Consider the following 19,628-nt stretch of genomic DNA (forward strand, 5'->3'; position numbering starts at 1 on the left):
GGTAAATCAGATTCCACTTTAATATATATATCATTATTTTATTTATGAAATCACCCTTGCGCTAAACGCCCCAATAACATCTCAAGATTAAAGGGGAAAGTATATGAGGATAACTACAGGATCCGCCAATTCATTTACCGCGGCGAATATAATGCTAGACAGCGTAAACCGTGCACTGTGACGTCATATTAAAACTCGACCTTTTTCCTCTCTTTCAAATCAAACAATCATAAACAACAATAACAACACACCCCGTTCGCAATTTAAAAGACATTTAAAACTAAACAAAACTAACCAACAAATAAGAAGTGCAAAAACAGCAAAAGTAAATATATCGTATGCTTTTATTTAAAGAAACTCACGAACCCGTTTATCTATTTAGTTGTATTACTAGTGTTCTATTTGATAATTGGCTAAAAACTGTAACAATGATAATTATGCCATTCATTTTTAACAAACAGTGTTTGATTACAAACTGTATGTCAGTCTTGAATTTTTGACATTCAAAATTCAAACACGAATAAATGTAGAAGCAACTAATGAACAAAACGAAATGGCGGCGAACATATGGATCACAAAATTTTCCGTGAACGTATGTAGAGATTATCTCTATTCATTTGCTGATTTTCTCATTTTTTTTCTTTTACATATGTGTTACCTTTAGAGCCTTCGCTCGGTATAATGTCTGTAAAAAAAAAAACAACAGAACAAACGACGGGGCTTTCCGTTTTCTGATATAAAAAATGCATTTTCAACCCAGAATTTTAAAATCCTATATAAGTTTTCAACTAAAACATTTACGCAACTTTAAACCATGAGGTGCTATTATCGTTTCGAGCAAAAGTATCGACTTTAATTTTAACGATATGAAATTAAGTGTAACAGATGAAAGGTGGATATATCCTTCAGTACTCAATCTCATAATTCCTATAAGCTATACAAAATAGAGAGTTGGACAAACACGGACCCCTGGGTATACGAAAGGTGGGATCAGGACGCCGTTTCATCAAACATCGTAACTAGTTGCGTAAGCTTAGTTTGGCGTAACTTTCTGACTAGACTAAATATTTTACGTAAGTCCGTTTCATCAAATGGCGTAAGATTAGAATTTACGCAAGTTTTCTACTAACTAGTAGAAACACTTAGTCAGGTCGAACCCTTACGTAAGTACCTACGCAAGCAAAAATCATGGCCGACTGTTAGCTGTTTGTAGATATATATGGAATTTTTACCGACGAATGCGGGTGGTTTCGTCCCAATTACATATTCGCACCTAGTGGATTCGCACCAAGTGGTTTCGTCCCCATTTCAATGCAGGTAACATAAGGTAGAACATTGCCTTATAGTCGAGTGGTTTCGCCCCGATGTACTAATCGAGTGGTTTCGCCCCAATAATATAACAATTTAACATATCTTGAAATTATAACGATTTAACATATCTCAAAATTAACTTTTTTTTAAAATGATCAACTACTTTCACTTAAATATTGCTGTTTTAAGTTTATGCTATAAATTGAATTCTTCATTTCGAGATTTATATGAATATATCTAAGATTAATAAAATCACATAATAGACACACTAATTTTATGTACATAATGCTAATTCTGTTTCATATGATAATTTTTACTTACTGATTTTCCACAATGAATGCAACTTGCCATGGCAAAAATTCTTGGTATAATGATAGAAATGGACATAGTTTGGACATCGGTAAATTAATATACTGTATAATATTCATTAATTTCAATTCAATTGCTCATCGTTAAAAGAGAGTATGCTCTGATCAATCGTACCGACCACTGTTGCCAAATGTAAACATCCAAAAATTGCCCAGGACGCGGTAACTAAGCACGTAAACTTAGTTGAAAACTTAGTCGAGTAGTAACGTACGCATGTATTTACGTCGTTTCGTGAAACACGGTTTGCGCTAAACTAAGATTATACGTAACTACATTTACGCAGTCGGCGTAAGACTTAGTTAGTTGAAAATTTACACTTATTGATGAAACGGCGTCCAGGTGCCTAAGAGAAGTAAGCATCCCCTCTCGACCGGTCACACCCGCAGTGAGACATATACCTTGGTCATGTAAACGGAGTATTCAAAATCAGTGTGCCAGTAACGGCATAACAATCGGTATGAAACACGTCAGACAACAGTTTACCCAATGATAGGTCGTATGGACAAACTATATAGTTATAACGACCACAGAATTTGCGAAATGCTGACTTTGTACTAAACTGTTGAAACCCCTGTACCCTTTTTTGTCAGTAACAGCTAGCTTGCCTCGATTTAAAATCTGATCATAGGCAGAACAAGTTCTTGCGTAGCGAATCAGTTGATGTTTCTTTTCGTTTATGATATATATAGATCTAGTCAGTTCCTATGAAATTTAAGAAGTGAAGATAACAAACAGTGATCAATCTCATAACTCCTATAAACAATACAAAATAGAGACTTGGGCAAACACGGACCCTTTGATCAGGTACGAGAGTAAGTATATATCCCCTATCAACCGGTCACACCCGTCTGTAGCCCTATATTTTGATCCGGTAAACAGAGTAATCCGTAGTCTAAATCAGTGTGTCAAGAACGGCCTAACATTCGGTATGAAACACTTCAAATCCAATGACAGCTTGTATTGGCAAACTAGATCGTTATAATGACCATATAATTTGCGAACTGCTGGCTTTGAATGAGACTGTTGAAACCCCTGTAACATTTAATTGCTTGTCAATATTGTGTTTCGATTTAAAAACTGACCATACGCAGAACAAGCTCTTGCATATCGAATCAGTTGAGAAATATAAACATCATATGCAGGTTAAAATGGAATATTGACGATGGAAAAGCTGAAATCATTCCATTTGTCATAAAGTTTAGTTGTTAGTTTGCCGTTGATATTTACAATAAGATATCTAAGTACAAAGAGGATGTGGAGAACTCTGTAGTGCCTCTTATTTCGGGTGCACTGGGATATATCAAATCGACATATGAATGAAAATAATTATTGTTAATAGATAAAACGTCGTTGATATATCTAAATGTCAAGTTGAAGATTACAGCAAGATATTTTTACCTTTCCTTAGATTTTTACTGTAGAAGCTTTTGAATGATTTCTGACTTATCAGAATATAAAACGATCATAAACCACATGAAATGTAATAAGTATTGGAGTCAAAGATGGGTTTGATTAGAATGACTTTTTTATTTAATCAATGAACTATCATTATCTATTTTTTTATTACTTAATATCATGTACTTATTAAAGATAAGAGCTTTGGGATTTTTCCTAGGTCGAGGAGGAAGTAAAAAGCAAGATGCTGACAAGACTTAAAGACAATTTTAAGAGTGACACCATCACAGATAATAATGAAATATCAAATGCCTGGAATTACCTATTCATGTCGGTATGTTATACGCTTCATAGTAGCACTTACTAAAGTTATTTATTGTATCTGGTTAAGAATGTAATGTTTGCGGTAGTATTCACATGTATACTGTTTACATGTAGTGTTGTTGAGTTGAGTTAAGTGTATTCGAAACAGTTTAGCTTTTTCCAGCTGTCCTTGATGGTACATAACAGCGAATTTGTCTTAAGGAAAAATGGATAATATTTGACTTTAATCGAGTGTGGCATTCCGCTACGTGTGTATATCTAAAACATCGTAAAAAATCAAGAATCAAACTTTTGTTATCCAATTGTATCATAACTTAACTGCTAAAACTTTAAGTTTATTCAAATGTATCTTAGCTTGAAGCTAGAATTGAGATGTTTATCTACTTGTATCATAGTTCGACTGCTAAAATTTCAAGTTTATCCAATTTTATCATAGATCAACTGCAAAAATGTACAAGTTTATCCAGTTGTATCATAGCTCGACTGCTACAATTTCAAGTTTGTTTAATTGTATCATAGCTCGATTGCTAAAATTTCAAGTTCATTAAATTGTATTATAGCTCGACTGCTAAAATGTACATATTTATCCAATTGTATCATTTTCGACTGCTAATATTTCAAGTTTATCCAATTTTATCATAGCTCGAGTGCAAAACTTTCACGTTATCCATTTGTATAATAGCTCGACTGCCAGAATTGCAAGTTTATCCAATGGTATTAAGCTCGACTGCTAAAATTTCAAGTTTATCCAATTGCATTAAAGCTCGACTGCTAATATTTCAAGTTTATCCAATTTTATCATAGCTCGAGTGCAGAACTTTCACATTTATCCATTTGTATTATAGCTCGACTGCTAAAATTTCAAGTTTATCCAATTGTATCAAACCTCTATTGCTAAAATTGCAAATTTATCCAATTGTATTTAAGCTCGACAGCTAAAATTTCAAGTTTATCGAATTGTATTAAAGCTCGACTGTTGTGCAGTTGATCCCGTGACAAGTACAACGAACGACTTTGACCAGACGACATGGTGTACAACAAGTGGAAGTTGCCAGGCTACAAACTCTGATATACCGAGAACCTGTTGTAATGGAGTGGACGAAAACACATACTCAACAGCTCCAACTTCATGTCATTCAAGTGTTACTCCTGGAACTTATAATACAAAGGTATACCTTTATATCACACCACCCTTAGATATATATAGAGAGATAGAGGGAGACAGAGATAGAGAAAGATTGCTTATTATTTAAAGTCATTGTACAGAATTTTTCACTCATTTTGGCGTTGCCGGTGAAGGGCTGCAAAATGTAGGCCTATGTTCGGAACTTACGGCCTTTGAGCAAGGATGAATCTTTATCGTGCCTAACCTGCTGTGACACGGGGCCTCGGTTTTGTGGTTTCTATCGACACCTACCCCATTTAGTCGCCTCTTACGACAAGCAAGACCTATTTTAACCTGGATCCTCATGGGATGAGAGAGAGAGAGAGAGAGAGAGAGAGAGAGAGAGAGAGAGATGGAAATGAATTGTGTATCTAAATTCATCTTGAATAATCTTTACTTTTAGGGGTGTTACGACGCTTTGAAAGATATTCTAACATCTCACTTGTCTAGCATCATTGGTGTAGGCGTTTCCATTATGGTTTTGGAGGTAAGGTTTCAAAAAAGCGACTCGTCTACTAGTTTTTTAATATTACTCTTTGTCCAGCAATAATTCCCGTTGCTCTATACTATCACCAATGGTTGTGTTTCACTCCTAGATAGAAACATGCTTCCGATACGTTTCTTGGCCAATCAGGTTCATGTAATTTTCGTCAAATTATAAATACTTTACTAGCTGATTCGAATACTCCTGGAGACAGTATCAACGTATCATACACAGTATTGTGAATCCACGTGTTCTATATAGTATTGTAAATCCATGTGTTGTATATAGTATTGTAAATTAACGTGTCCTATACAGTATTGTGAATCCATGTGTTGTATATACTATTGTAAATTCACGTGTTGTATATAGTATTGTGAATCCACGTGTTCCATAGAGTAATGTGAATCCACCTGTTCTATATAGTAATGTGAATCCACGTGTTCTATATGGTAATGTGAATCCACATGTCCTATATAGTATTGTGAATCCATGTGTTCTATATAGTAATGTGAATCCACGTGCCCTATATGGTATTTTAAATCCACGTGATCTATATAGCATTGTAAATCCACGTGTTTTATACAGTATTGTAAATCCACGTGTTTTACACAGTATTGTAAATCCCCGTGTTCTATATAGTATTGTGGATCCACGTGTTCTATACAGTATTGTGAATCCACGTGTTCTATATAGTATTGTGAATCCCTGTGTTCTATACAGCATTGTAAATCCACGTGTTCTATACGGTATTGTAAATTCACGTGTTCAATACGGTATTGTAAATTCACGTGTTCTATATAGTATTGTGAATCCACGTGTTCTATACAGTATTGTGAATCAATGTGTTCTATATAGTGATTTGAATCCACGTGTTCTATACAGTATTGTAAATTCACGTGTTCTATATAGTATTGTGAATCCATGTGTTTTATATAGTATTGTGAATCCACGTGTTCTATATAGTATTGTAAATCCATGTGTTCTATATAGTATTGTAAATTCACGTGTTGTATACAGTATTGTAAATCCACCTGTTCTATATAGTATTGTAAATCCATGTGTTCTATATAGTATTGTGAATCCACGTGTTCTATACTGTATTGTGAATCCACGTGTTCTATACAGTATTGTAAATCAATGTGTTCTATATAGTGATGTGAATCCACGTGTTCTATACAGTATTATAAATTCACGTATTCTATACGGTGTTGTAAATTCACATGTGAATCCATGTGTTCTATACAGTATTGGGAATCCATGTGTTCTATATAGTAATGTGAATCCACGTGTTCTATACAGTATTGTGAATCCACGTGTTATATATAGTATTATGAATCCACGTGTTCTTTATAGTATTGTAAATTCACGTATTCTATATAGTATTGTGAATCCATGTGTTCTATACAGTATTGTGAATCCACGTGTTCTATATAGTATTGTAAATTCACGTGTCCTATATAGTATTGTGAATTCACATGTGCTATATAATATTGTGAATCCACGTGATCTATATAGTATTGTAAATCCACATGTCTTATACAGCATTGTGAACTCGACGTAAAACGCAATCATTTCTTTGGAAACTACACTGTATTGGATCTACTGCGAGCCATTTTATAACGCTTAAGAAATGTATATTTTCTCTAACATTTAATGCAAATTGTATAGTCAGCAATATAGATTTGATTACTTCATTTTTACAAGATATACAATATTTCACACTATATCAATTTATCGTTTTCAGATCTTGTCTGTTGTCTTCACGGTCATAGTTTGCAAGTTCGCATAGGCACATTGAGGTTTTTAAGGTAAAACCCTTGTTTATTATTATTATTATTTTATATATATATATATATATATATATATATATATATATATATATATATATATATATACCTGTATCGAACATTTTGCAAAATGTCAAAATTTTTAAAACGAGTTATCATCCCCTAATTCACTCTTCAATACGCAACATCCGAGTACCTCAGTTTATGTGAGGGAAAATAAAATACACCCAATAAAAATCTGAAAGTGAGGAGATGGGTAGGGAATATATAGGTAAATATAGATATCTTATGAACAGGGGTTTTGCCTTAAAAACCCCAGTTTATTTCAGTGCACTGTATCTATACTTACCTGCATCGAATATTTTGGAACAAACAGGATGGATTAGAATAAATCAAAAAAATTCTCAACCTTACTGGGTTTTTTTTTTCTCTTTGCCCACTTCATTGTCTTCAAAATAGAAGATCTGGCACAGGTTTCCTCTCCACAATATACATCTTTCACGTAGAATGAGGTGAAGGTATTCCCAGGGGCCCAGTGAACTATTTCAAGAATTTCTTTCACTGAAGCTCCATCAAACAGGGCCCAAAATGATGTCAAACTTTCGGCACAGTGAGCTCTAACTTCCACCAAGTTCAGTACATGTGAATTTTCATAGACAAGTTTAAAGAGAGAAACAATCCATCTAAAAATACAGCCTTTAGCTGCAGGCCTATGTAAATTCTTTTAATATGTAAGAAAACATGCATCGTTTTGATTTCTAAAATCCTTTGTGCTCTTTTTGTACATCTTTCGACATCTGCATCGACACAGCAACATATCATCTGACTATGTTGCGAACCCGTCAGATTTAGAAATAAATATTGAATTTCATGCTTTATCAAGTCGCTGAGTCTTGGCTAAAACTACATTCGGAAGAAGACGAATTCCTAAAGGTTGTTCTCTAATTCCTTGACTGACGAAGCATGCATTTCACTCACCAGAGCTGCAAATATTAAAGCCACCAGAAATACTGTTTTCTGTGTCAAATATTTGATATATAAGGAATAAATGCGATCAAAATGATGTTTAGTAAGAGCCCACATCACCATTGGCAAATCCTAATTAGGTAACAAAGGCTTAACTGAAAGGTTTGAATTGAAAATCCCCTTTGTCAAGTCAGTCAAGCTCTTCTCAGAACTTACCGTACTCTTGCTCCAGTCCCTATGAACTGTGGCAATAGCTGCCCTATAACCAGCGATGGTGGATGCTCTGCATCCTTTTGTCTCGTGGAAATATATCAGAAAATTTGCCATGTCCTCTATAGGGGCAGAATGTGGACTGACACATTGTTCACTACACCAGCTTCTGTATATCCGCAGTCTAGCCCCATAGACTCTTTTGGTTGGTGCTCTTTTGCTCTTATTCATGTAGCTTTTGGGCTTTTGAAGAAAATGTTATCTTAGTCGGCTTATGCTTGGTATTTTCCAAGCTACTAGCCTTAGACTTTCTAGGTCCGGATGAACAACTTGACCTTTTTTCTGTGTTTACAATCTTGGCAGTACTGGTATTTTTCTTCGATGGTTTATGAGGAGTTCTAGGAGCGACGGGTAACATTACTGGCGTGGTGCAAATGGGGCTATCAATATCATTGAGCAGATATCCTGAGTTACTTTCTTCAAAACAAAGTGGAGTAGACCTTGAGGGGAAAATGTATATGCATATATACGTCCGTGTCTAACTTACACTAGGTGCATCTGTTGCAAAGGCTCCCTCCAATGGAAATGAGGAGCAATATACCTGAAACTTATTGTTCTCCCAAGTTGCAAAGAGAATTATATTCGGGGAATCGAAAGCCTGATAAATGCATTTCATTCTATCTTGATTCATGCTCCACTCTGTCAGTCGAATGTCTACTCGACCCCTGGACAGATCGTCTGACAGGATGTTCTTCTTTCCTGATATGTGAGGAGTACTGAATACAACACTAACCCCTTGCCCATTGAAAAAATATCCCATGTCAACAGATAAAGTAGAATTGATCTGGTGCCGCCTTCCTTGTTGATGTACGAAACAACTGTTGAATTGTCGCATCTGAGGAGTACGCGTTTGCCTCTGACCTAGGGTAAAAACTGCACAAGGGACAATTTCATAGCCTTCATTTATAAAAACTGCACAAGGGACAATTTCATAGCCTTCATTTCTAAAAAACTGCACAAGGGACAATTTCATAGCCTTCATTTCTAGCCAATCTATGTGATGGCTCTGCTGGGAAATACCTTGCTTCCCTGCCACTTCAAGGGTGTTTAAATGCCTCCATCCCATTTCTAAAGCATCTTTCCAAAGTGCCTCTGACTCTTCCTGGTAAAGAGGAGCTCCATTTAATACATTTATTTTGTTGGTCCACAAATTCTAAATGAATGACCAATGTCTGATTAATAGGAATAATGACCAATAAACTGTCGCTGTATGGTTGCCACAAACACAGGAAATCAAATTGGACAGGCCGCATATGTAAGCGGGCCAATGGAATTCAATCTATTCATGTTGTCAGTAATTCCAGGAGCCTGAGAAATTTCTGAGCACTTTACATCTGGACAATTTCTTCTGAAAGATTCTGAAACCTTTCTTCTGAGGAGAATATTGCTCTTTCTGTCAGATTGAATTTGATTATTTATCTCCTAAGTTGGAGTTAATTGGAACTTTTGTCAATTCAACAACAAGCCCAAACTGTGAAGCATGTTCAGTATAAATCCCCTTTGATGCATCAGCATGTGACGGTGTTGACTCTTAATTAGCCAGTCGTCCAGGTACATGCATATGTGAATCTGACGTGACTTCAGAAACTGACCTTTTACAGCCATTGTCTTAGTGAAAACCCGTGGAGCTACTGCCAGATCAAATGGCATTACTTTGAACTGATAAAGTTTTCCTTGAAGGCGAAACTGTAGGTACTGTGTGTGTTATTGACATATTGGTACATGATAGTTTAGGTCTAGGGTCATTACCCAGTCTCCTTTCTATACAGCAGGTTTGATTGTTCTGAAAGTCTCCATCTTGAAGTGTGGAACATTTACGTGTACATTTACATTTCTCAAACTCAGAATTGGACGAAGCCATCCGTACTTCTTAGGAACTAAAAAGAACTTGCTGTAGAAATTTAAGCCTTCCTGTCATTTTGGTACTGATCATATTGCTCTGTTTTCTAATAAATCTTTTATTTCTTATATATATATATACAAAGCACTAAAATGACCAACGACACGAACGACGAGATTGTCAAATTTTCGGGACGACCCGTCCCTTCTTCAGGACAAACGAAAACAATTACATAATGTGGTCAATATCAACAGAGTATAATAACAAAAACTACATATAAATACATCTAGCACTACAACTACACTAATCTACAAACGTATTTACAACGCAGACTACATGTTTTTGGTCTTTAGGCTTGCCAATCAATGTTAAAAGTGGAGCGAATTAGGTCATGCCTCATTCGTCCAAAGAGCTGATCCAAAATGTCCGAGAAGAAAAACAATAAACTCTTAATTAAGTTTTTTATAAGATTATATATCTACATGTATGTAAAACTTATACGGTACCAAATTTGATGCACCAGATGCGCATTTCGACAAATAATGTCTCTTCAGTGATGCTCAACCGAAATGTTTGAAATCCGAAATAACTATGAAGTTTTAGAGCTAAATATAGCCAAAAACAGCGTGCCAAAAAAGTGGAGCCAAATTCGTCCAAGGAGAAGAGCTATGCATGAGGGAGATAATCCTTAATTTTGAAATGAATTTCTATATTTTATAACAGCAATTAAATATACATAGGACCAATCCATTATTTTCTATTCAGAGGGCCACAGTGTAATTAATAAGGCAACATATATTATGTATTTCAGATTGCAGCTGTTGTTTTTGCATTTGTTGTTTGTGTCCAAGTGGAAGAGGGCACTGTCTGAATTCAAGACGTAACAAAATATTTCTAAAAAGACGTGCAAGTTAACGTTTTTGACATGTCTGTTATAAAATACTTCAAGCATCACTCATCAAATCATACTTCAAAGCGATGGATTGTTCATTGTATTTGATGTTTTATAAATATGATTTGCGGTTACCCACTTGAATTTATAGAAAAAAAGTCTTTCGACTTTTATACAATGTAATATCCCATGTTTGAATAACGAGATTCCACAATTATTGTTGTGACGATAAGGAACTTTGAGAATGATGGTGGGTAGTCACTACAGGGTATTGTGGGGTTTTATTTTTGCTATATTTTGTTTTTGTTTTATACTTATTTAGACGGATTTTTGTGTTGTTATCATTTCTACATCATACTTAATCAAAATATACTCACGGCGGATGTGAGCGGTGGAAGGGGATGCTTACTCCTCCTAGGCACCTGATTCCGCCTCTGGTACGTCCAGGGATCTGTGGTTGCCCTGTTCTTATTTTTCCTTATTCTTTATAAGAGTTATGAGATTGATCACTATTCGTCATATTCACCTTCTAACATCTGTGTCATAATGACACAGAATTGTTTTTATATATGCGTCATATTATGTGTTTTATATTGCGAATGTTTTCTCATAAATGTGGATCATTTATTTTTCATAGTATACTTATGATATAATTTATTGTTGTGACGTTACCACTTTGTTTCATAAATCCATTCTGAGATATACTGGACTTAAAAGTAGTCATTAAACAGTAAAATTGTCCGTTCAGTTCAATATTTTAACACACAAAGGGTAGGGTTTTTTTTTTATTGATTGAACAGTTACAATGAAGGGCTGAATGGTACAGAACAAAGCCTGTTGTTCTTTGTTTGGACAAACAAAAATAGCACTCCAAATGCGTAAGTAGTACACGTTAGTAACTATAGAATCCAATTTAGAAAGGCGAAAATAGCGAACCGTGATCAATCTCATAACTCCTATAGCAATACAAAATAGAGAGTTGGGCAAACACGGACCCATGGACACACCAGAGATGGGATTCATCACTATTTCGAACCAAATCATTCTTCAGGGATATGACTCTATTGCACCATAAATTCGTTTTACCTTAAAGTTCATTAAAGTCCTACATCAAGAATTATACACTTTTTCATCATTTAAGACCGTCTCCATAGACATCGTATTTTCCAAATTGACGTGTAATGGAATAGGACATTGTACAGCTGTTGGACATCCCTGATGGGCAAATGCCCTTTATTGTAAAGCTCTTGAATAATGGTTTGACCTCTTAAGGTGGATCGATCCTCATGTGATGTCATATGTTTTTGAAAAAAATCTTTATTAAATGAAACTTTGCATATGATAGAAATATATCTTTCAGAGGAATTTTATTCACTGAATAAAAAAAAAATGATATACTATTGAAAGTAAAAAAGTTCATATTTCTCAAAAGATAACCAATTATTTATAATAGGAAATGTTGTCAGTGGCAATAACTCCGACGCTGGTATTTCCTCTACTCTCTGTCTATTTTACAATCATTTCTCTAGTATCCACAATTAATTCACACATCTTTATAAATTAGAAGTTTTTCTAAACTGATGACATTGAAAATTTGTCATTTTAACAAGTTTTTACCGATTTTTATTATTCTGTTTTACGAAAATGTGTGATTTTCTGACGCTGACCTTTATTTCTGTTTTGGTATGCCTGACATCTTGAAAGAGGTGGCAACATAATCGTACATATTTTCTTTTGGTTATTGATCAATTTAAACTACTAGTATATTGAGTGGAAATTAATACAGTTTTTCCACTTTCAGCCATTAATATTGATAAGTCACATGAAAGTGGAGCTACCTTAAAAGAAACCGATGCTAGAGATGATTGACCCCTAATACGCCAGTTTCGAGATACGAACTCTTCTGTATAGGAGGTGCATTTAGTGGAACTTTGAATGTCTAAGTGGGACAGAGTGGATATACAGCCAACGAGGAAGATGATGTAATGTATTAAAAGCGGCTTCTCTTTAAATATGTAAATGTGGGAAATACTTAATACTATCGAAAGAAATGTTTTACCGAAGTGGAAACATACAAACAATGTCATATTTGCAAGAAATATCTTGGATATGGTACTTATGACGAACGAAATAACGTGATAGGATAAGAATTCTATGTATTTGATTACTCCCTAAATACTTATCACTTACTTAGTTTGTGTATCAGTCGAATTCGGGTTATCAAACAGCGTATGAGAAACTTACTGAGTACATTCACTTACGCTGTGATGAATATCTGTCCCACTCCCGCGTGTAAACAAATTCTTTAGCGCCTTACTATGTACGAGAGTTCTCCAAAGGGAAATAACTCAGACGTATCTCGAAACCGGCGTATTGCTTTCAATGACATATAAATAATTTTGGTGCAGAACGTCCAGACAATAAAAGCGTTATATAATTCAAGAATGCTACTTCAGAAGAAAGATAAGTTATTACGAAATATTTCACTTCTTTGTAAAACTTCGAATATCTAATGTCAGTGCGCTATTTTTATTTAATTTCTAATCATATGTGAATAGTTGGTTAAGTACAAAACTGTCCATTCTTTTTAACAAAAGACTGATTATAATATGATGGACAAAGGATATACATGTTTTCCAAATGACCTTGTCGCACATGTCCCTTTAGATGATTGTCCATTGTGTTGACAGTGGATACGATTATCTAAGTAGGAAAATCCTTCAAATTATTAATCATCGGTACACCCTTCTATCTTCCGCCAGCCCTTTCATTATTTTGTATCTGAAGGGTTTATAGAATACATTCGGTGCCCTCCATCTTGCAAACAGTCAGATTTGTTATTTACGTTTCCAATGTATCCATTTTTGTTTGTAATGAATATTTGCCACCTCATTTTTAATTTTTGAGAATAAAAGAAAGAACTCTTCATGACTTTGTCTTTATGCGAGATTTCACCGGTTCCTTCCGTCCACTCTTGGAATTTAGAATAGTTCACCGGTTCCTTCCATCTACTCCTTAGACCTGAAAATAATTCACCAGTTCCTTCCACCCACTTCTTGGACGTGAGAATAGTTCATCGATTCTTTCCACCAACTTCTTGGATGGAGGTTTGTTCACCGGTTCCTTCCACCCCCTCATTGGTCGGATAATAGTTTACCGGTTCCATCCACTCACTCTTTAGACATTAAAATAGTTCACCGGTTCCTTCCGTCCACTCCTTGGACGGAGAATAGTTCATCGTCCAGAAACCAGTAGAAACATTTTTCAGCAGCAATGATACCAGCATTCAATCAAGCATAAAACAGGTCTGGTCACCACTTATGTCTCCTAACCGTTGGATCGTATAACTCTTCCCTCTCCACTCTTCATTGTACGTATTCCAACAAAATTAATGTTGGCTATTTATGATTTTAAGTATGTGATTGGGATTTTTTCCCCCTTTATAATCCATATTTCAAATTTCGCTGCCACATGCATTTTCACACTGCTATATGATTTATTTGATAATAATATCGATAGAAATATACATGTACAAGGTGATAGAAAAACAACTTATTCACATTCATGTAATGAGCCATATTCGGCGAGTTCATCTTGACTAAGTGTATTTTCTTTATTACATGACTTTCAACAATTGGTATAGTTTCGCACAAGTTTGGTAACAATTTGCGGAGCATTTAAGTTACCTTGATATGATATGGAAGTATCGGGGTGAAATTGGATTACGAGTTTTGGGATGATATTGGAACTCCATTCTCGCATTGATATTGGAGTTCAAGTCTTGAGCTGATATTGGAGCACCAAAATAAGGTTGATATTGAAACTCGAATGTCGAGTTAAAATTGATACTCAAGTCTCCGTTTGGTATTGGAGCTCGTGTCGCGGACTGATATCGGAGCTCGAGGTAATATTGGAGCTCGTGTCGCGGGCTCATATCGGAGCTCGAGTCTCATATGTGGTGTGATGTAGAAGATGAGTATCAAAACAGTAGTGTGTATAATACGCTGATAATGTTTTAAATATCTTATCCGTTGCAGTTAAATGGTTGTCCTGTGCCATTTCCACAAACATTGGGATTGAAAAATGCATCTTTGGTGGTGGAGGAATTAGAGACTATGGGCGACAACAGAGAGTCATTGATTCCTGACGCCCATTCTTACTACCAAATTCGGGTTGATTGATTGATTGTATATTATCTAACGCTCCTCTCAAGAATGTTTCACTCTTGTGGAGATGTCACCATTACCGGTGAAGGGCTGCAAAATTTAGGCCTATGCTCGGCGCTTACGGCCTTTGAACAGGGACGGATCTTTATCGTGTCACACCTGCTGTGACACGAGGCCTCGGTTTTCGTGGTCTCATTCGAAGGACCGCTCTATTTAGAAGCTTCTTACAACAAGCAAGGGATACTGAGGACCTATTCTAATCCGGATTTCCATGGAAAAAAAGATCTGGTTGAGACATTGCCAACTCCGTGAATCAGTCAATTACGGAAGCTCATTCCGGACCTATTAAAATATTTCAAAAATTTGATTTAAAATAATAACGAATTCTAGAATTCGTTATTTCAAACTTTCAAATTCGTTATAACGGATTAAATTTGTCATAAATAATTTGTAAAGTTCGTAACAGATTTCAAAAGTTGAAATAATGAAAACCATTAACTTAAATGTACAGCATATCAAATTGCTTAATTAAACAATTCGTTGTAACGGGAAAAACAAAGACCCCGAGATTGGCATTTAATAGAGGAGTCACGCCCCGTGTGAACAATGTTGGGTTCGGCGTTTGAAAATTAAAACAGACACCTCTCAAATTTAGAAAGGGACGAGCATTGCTTTTTTGAAGTACTTGTTTTAACAGATTGCATTCATTCGTTTAACTAATTAACGTCCGTGTTAACGAATTCAAAAATCTATACAATGATTTAATATCACAGATTTTATAAACTACTGCAGTGTATCGAATTTGCAATTTAATGTAACCCCTTTTTAAAATTCGTATTTTCAATTGATTTCGTCAATTCTTTTTTAACAAATTCGTTTTAACATATTCAATTATAAGCAATATAAAAGTTTCAAATAACAATTTATGGAATTTTAGAATTTAGAATATTTCTGATAGGTCATAAATGAGCTTCCGTGGGCTTCCGTAGTCAATTAATTTGCTGAGGTTTTGTAAGTTGTTCCCAGAACAAATTCCTTCTTGTTTCTCAGTTTTGTTTTGAGATCTTTGAACTTGTTTTAAGCTCAGATGATTAAATTAACACAGTGAGTATGTAATATATTAAATTTTCTTTGTAGCATCAGCCCCGATATCGACAGAACAGAAACGATTTAATTCAAGTTCTTATCAATACTTGACGTTTCGAAAGGCATACAGGGCAAAATAAAGTCTAATATTAGACCAATGAATCTCGAAGACCTTCTCTAGCGTAGACCAATTATTGGTCTTTCTTTCTTTTTTTAAATGCTAAATATAAACAATTCTGTAGATATTTTCTACTGTCAGTTTTTCTTTATTGATTTATAAATTTAATTTAGAATTTCTACAATTCGAATTCAAGACGGACATCGTTTCTAATGTGCATATTTGCATGTTTGAGGGGTTCTTTTTCTACATAAAGAAAACAACACGTCTCTGTGAATAAAAGGGGATTCTGAAAACATTATCTCGATTCAAATTTCATAATTAAAAAATCCGTAGTTCTCTCTCTTTTCTTCTCTCTCTTTCTCCTCTTCCCTTTTCTTTCTCTCCCATCCCCTTCTTTTCTCTCTCTCCTCTCCCCTCTTTCCTATCCCCTCTTTTCTCTCCCTCCTTTTCCCTTCTCTTTTCTCTCTCTCCTCTCCTTCCTCTCTCTCTCCCCCTTTTCTCTCCCCCTCTCTCTCTATTCATATAGAAATGATTTATTCGTTACTTCACAGAACCAGGAAGTCATTATGAGGAGACTTTAATAAAGTCCAATATCGGTGTTTACTTGCAGCTTAGCTGTTCTAGGTCGTCGGTGTATTTAATATTTAATAATACCCAAAGAACTCAAAATGATCGGTATCGCAAAGTCTCTTGTGTTTGGGTAGTTTAAATTTGGGGAGGAATTTGATCCTTTTCTTCCTCTATCCATACAGACAGAAAGAATAAAGATGCGGAGTTGCGATTTTCGGAAAACATGACAAAAGAAATGTTAATATGTTTATGTCTCGTATGTAGTATTTATATATATAATTGTGAAATCTATATTATCCACAGTACGGCAGATAACAGGCAAGGAGAATGGAATATGTTCATCAATTCACAAAATCCAAATCTTCTGAAAAGTTTAAATCTGTTTGAGAAAGCTACATATATCACTACAGGCCTGATGGTCGTGGGAAAATGAGCATCTCTTGTAACCTGCTGTGATAAGTATGAAAGGTGAAGATAACGACCAGTGATTAATAGATATAATGAAGAATATAGAATTAACTAAAGTGCAAACACGGACCTGGTGGGTTTACGTGCCTTATGCATGCCTTCTACGCATGCCCTGTTCATCGTTAACTCTATAAATGGAATATGTGATTCATCGTTCTGCAACACAAAAAAAAAGACTTCCCTTCTGGGAATAGCAGACTAAAATAGAATAGGAAATAGTAGTTTTGGTTTGTCACATAACCGTATCAATTATTTTTTTTTAAAATTAGTGGAAATCCCCTGCACTAAATCAATATTGATTGGGAACGTTGTCAAAACACAGGTAACCCTCGCTGTTTCATGATGAAAGAATGCCGATAAATATCGGCTAACATGCGACTCGGGTAGACGAAGTATTTGCCCACCAAAATGAAATTTTTTTGATAGATGGATTGACAGGTGGCTTAACAATGGTCTCTACACAGGTAAGTTGTTGGGGCGGTACCTAAAACTTGGATCAGTCCGCGACCCATGCTTCGTTAATTACAAAGACGGGGTTTCTTTCATTCTACACAATACAAATGCAGACGGATACTATACGTTTTAGTTTACATTATGTGCACATGAAACACATTTTTCTGTGAATTGACAAATTCGAATTTTCTACATCACTCCTCAGTTGAATCGTTTATAAGCCAGGACATGTTCCACAGTAATGGATGCCCGAAGCTATAGAACAGGAAAAGGCATATTGAGCCTAACTCTGCACGAGTGAACATAATACACTGAACGAGTCAATTCAACACTGAACCAGTCAGCCTCACAATGAACCAGTCAGTCTAAATATGAACCAGTCAGTTTCAAACTGAACCTAACACTGAACCAGTCAATCTAACACTGAACCTAACACTGACTCAGTAAACATAACACTGAACCAGTCAGTCTAACACTGAACCTAACACTGAACCAGTCAACCTAATACTGAACCAGTCAACCTAACACTGAACCAGTCAGTCTAACACTGAACCAGTCAACCTAACACTGAACCACTCAATCTAACACTGAACCTAACACTGAACCAGTCAACCTAACACTGAACCAGTCAACCTAACACTGAACCAGTCAACCTAACACTGAACCAGTCAGTCTAACACTGAACATAACACTGAATCAGTCAGCCTAACACTGAACCAGTCAACTTAACACTGAACCAGCCAACCTAACACCAAATCAGTTAACCTAACACTGAACCAATCAACCTAACATTGAAAAACTCAAATTAAAACTGAACCAGTCAACCTAACACAGAACCAGTCAGCGTAACAATAAAGGACCCAGTCCCACACTGAAAGAGTTAGTCTATGTCGATACTTCTAGACAACGAAATCAGATATTGGTTTGTTTTGTGCATGCGAATAATACCACATGTCACTGGACGTAATAGCCTAACTGCTAGAACCGAACACGGTAGCCTAGCCATTAAAACCAGACATTGTAGTCTAACTGTCAGTCAGAACTGGACGCAGTAGCCTAGCCGTTATATACGAACGTAGCCGAGCTATTAAAACTGGACTTCGTCAGTGACAGGTATTAGAACCGGACGTGGTAGTCTAGGTATCAGAACCGGATATGATAGCCTAGCTATTAGAACCGGACGTGGTAGCCGAGCTATTAGAACCAGACGTGGTAGCCGAGCTATTAGAACCGGACGAGGTAGCCTAGCCGATAAGCTGCTTGTTTTGTAACCAGGAACTACATTTTTCGGGTCCGATTCCTGATCCCGATACCGCGTCAATCCTAAAACCTTTAAACATGGACAGTGACTATTTCTTTGGACAGTGATTATTTCTTTAGACAGTGACTATTTTTAAGCAGTGGCTATTTCTTTAGGCAGTGACTTTTTCTTTAGACATTGACTATTTCTTTGGACAGTGATTATTTCTTTGGACAGTGATTATTTCTTTGGACAGTGCCCATTGCTTTGGACAGTGACTATTTCTTTGGACAGTGATTGTTTCTTTGGACAGTGACTATTTCTTTGGACAGTGACTATTTCTTTGGACAGTGATTATTTCTTTAGGCAGTGACTATTTCTTTGGACAGTGATTATTTCTTTGGACAGTGACTATTTCTTTAGACTGTGACTATTTCTTTGAACAGTGATTATTTCTTTAAACATTGACTATTATTTTGGACAGTGACTATTTCTTTGAACAGTTCTTTGCACAGTGACTATTTCTTTGGACAGTGATTATTTCTTTAGACAGTGACTATTTCTTTGGACAGTGATTATTTCTTTGGACAGTGATTATTTCTTTAGACAGTGACTATTTCTTTGTACAGTGATTATTTCTTTGGACAGTGACTATTTCTTTAGACAGTGACTATTTCTTTAGACAGTGACTATTTCTTTGGACAGTGACTATTTCTTTGGA

At 35.6% G+C, this 19,628-nt stretch overlaps 1 protein-coding gene across 5 annotated transcripts in view; it reads left to right on the top strand.

Moving 5' to 3' along the window:
- The window catches only part of LOC125680425 (CD63 antigen-like), a 34,866-nt gene extending 18,315 nt beyond the window's left edge, over positions 1 to 16,551 (top strand). For 3 of the 5 annotated variants that reach the window (XM_048920017.2, XM_048920020.2, XM_048920021.2), the window contains exons 5-9: positions 3,296 to 3,409; positions 4,368 to 4,568; positions 4,968 to 5,051; positions 6,793 to 6,856; positions 10,723 to 13,729. In XM_048920017.2, coding sequence (XP_048775974.1) covers positions 3,296 to 3,409; positions 4,368 to 4,568; positions 4,968 to 5,051; positions 6,793 to 6,837 — 444 coding nt within the window. In that variant the 3' untranslated portion in view covers positions 6,838 to 6,856; positions 10,723 to 13,729. Of the gene's footprint in view, positions 1 to 3,295; positions 3,410 to 4,367; positions 4,569 to 4,967; positions 5,052 to 6,792; positions 6,857 to 10,722; positions 13,730 to 14,840 lie in introns of those variants that run through there. The other 2 variants (XM_048920019.2, XM_048920018.2) reach the window with 2 other exon arrangements.
- The last annotated feature ends 3,077 nt before the right edge of the window (positions 16,552 to 19,628 follow it).

The sequence above is a fragment of the Ostrea edulis genome, chromosome 2 (assembly GCF_947568905.1).
Source record: "Ostrea edulis chromosome 2, xbOstEdul1.1, whole genome shotgun sequence".
NCBI classification, from domain to species: Eukaryota; Metazoa; Mollusca; class Bivalvia; order Ostreida; family Ostreidae; genus Ostrea; species Ostrea edulis.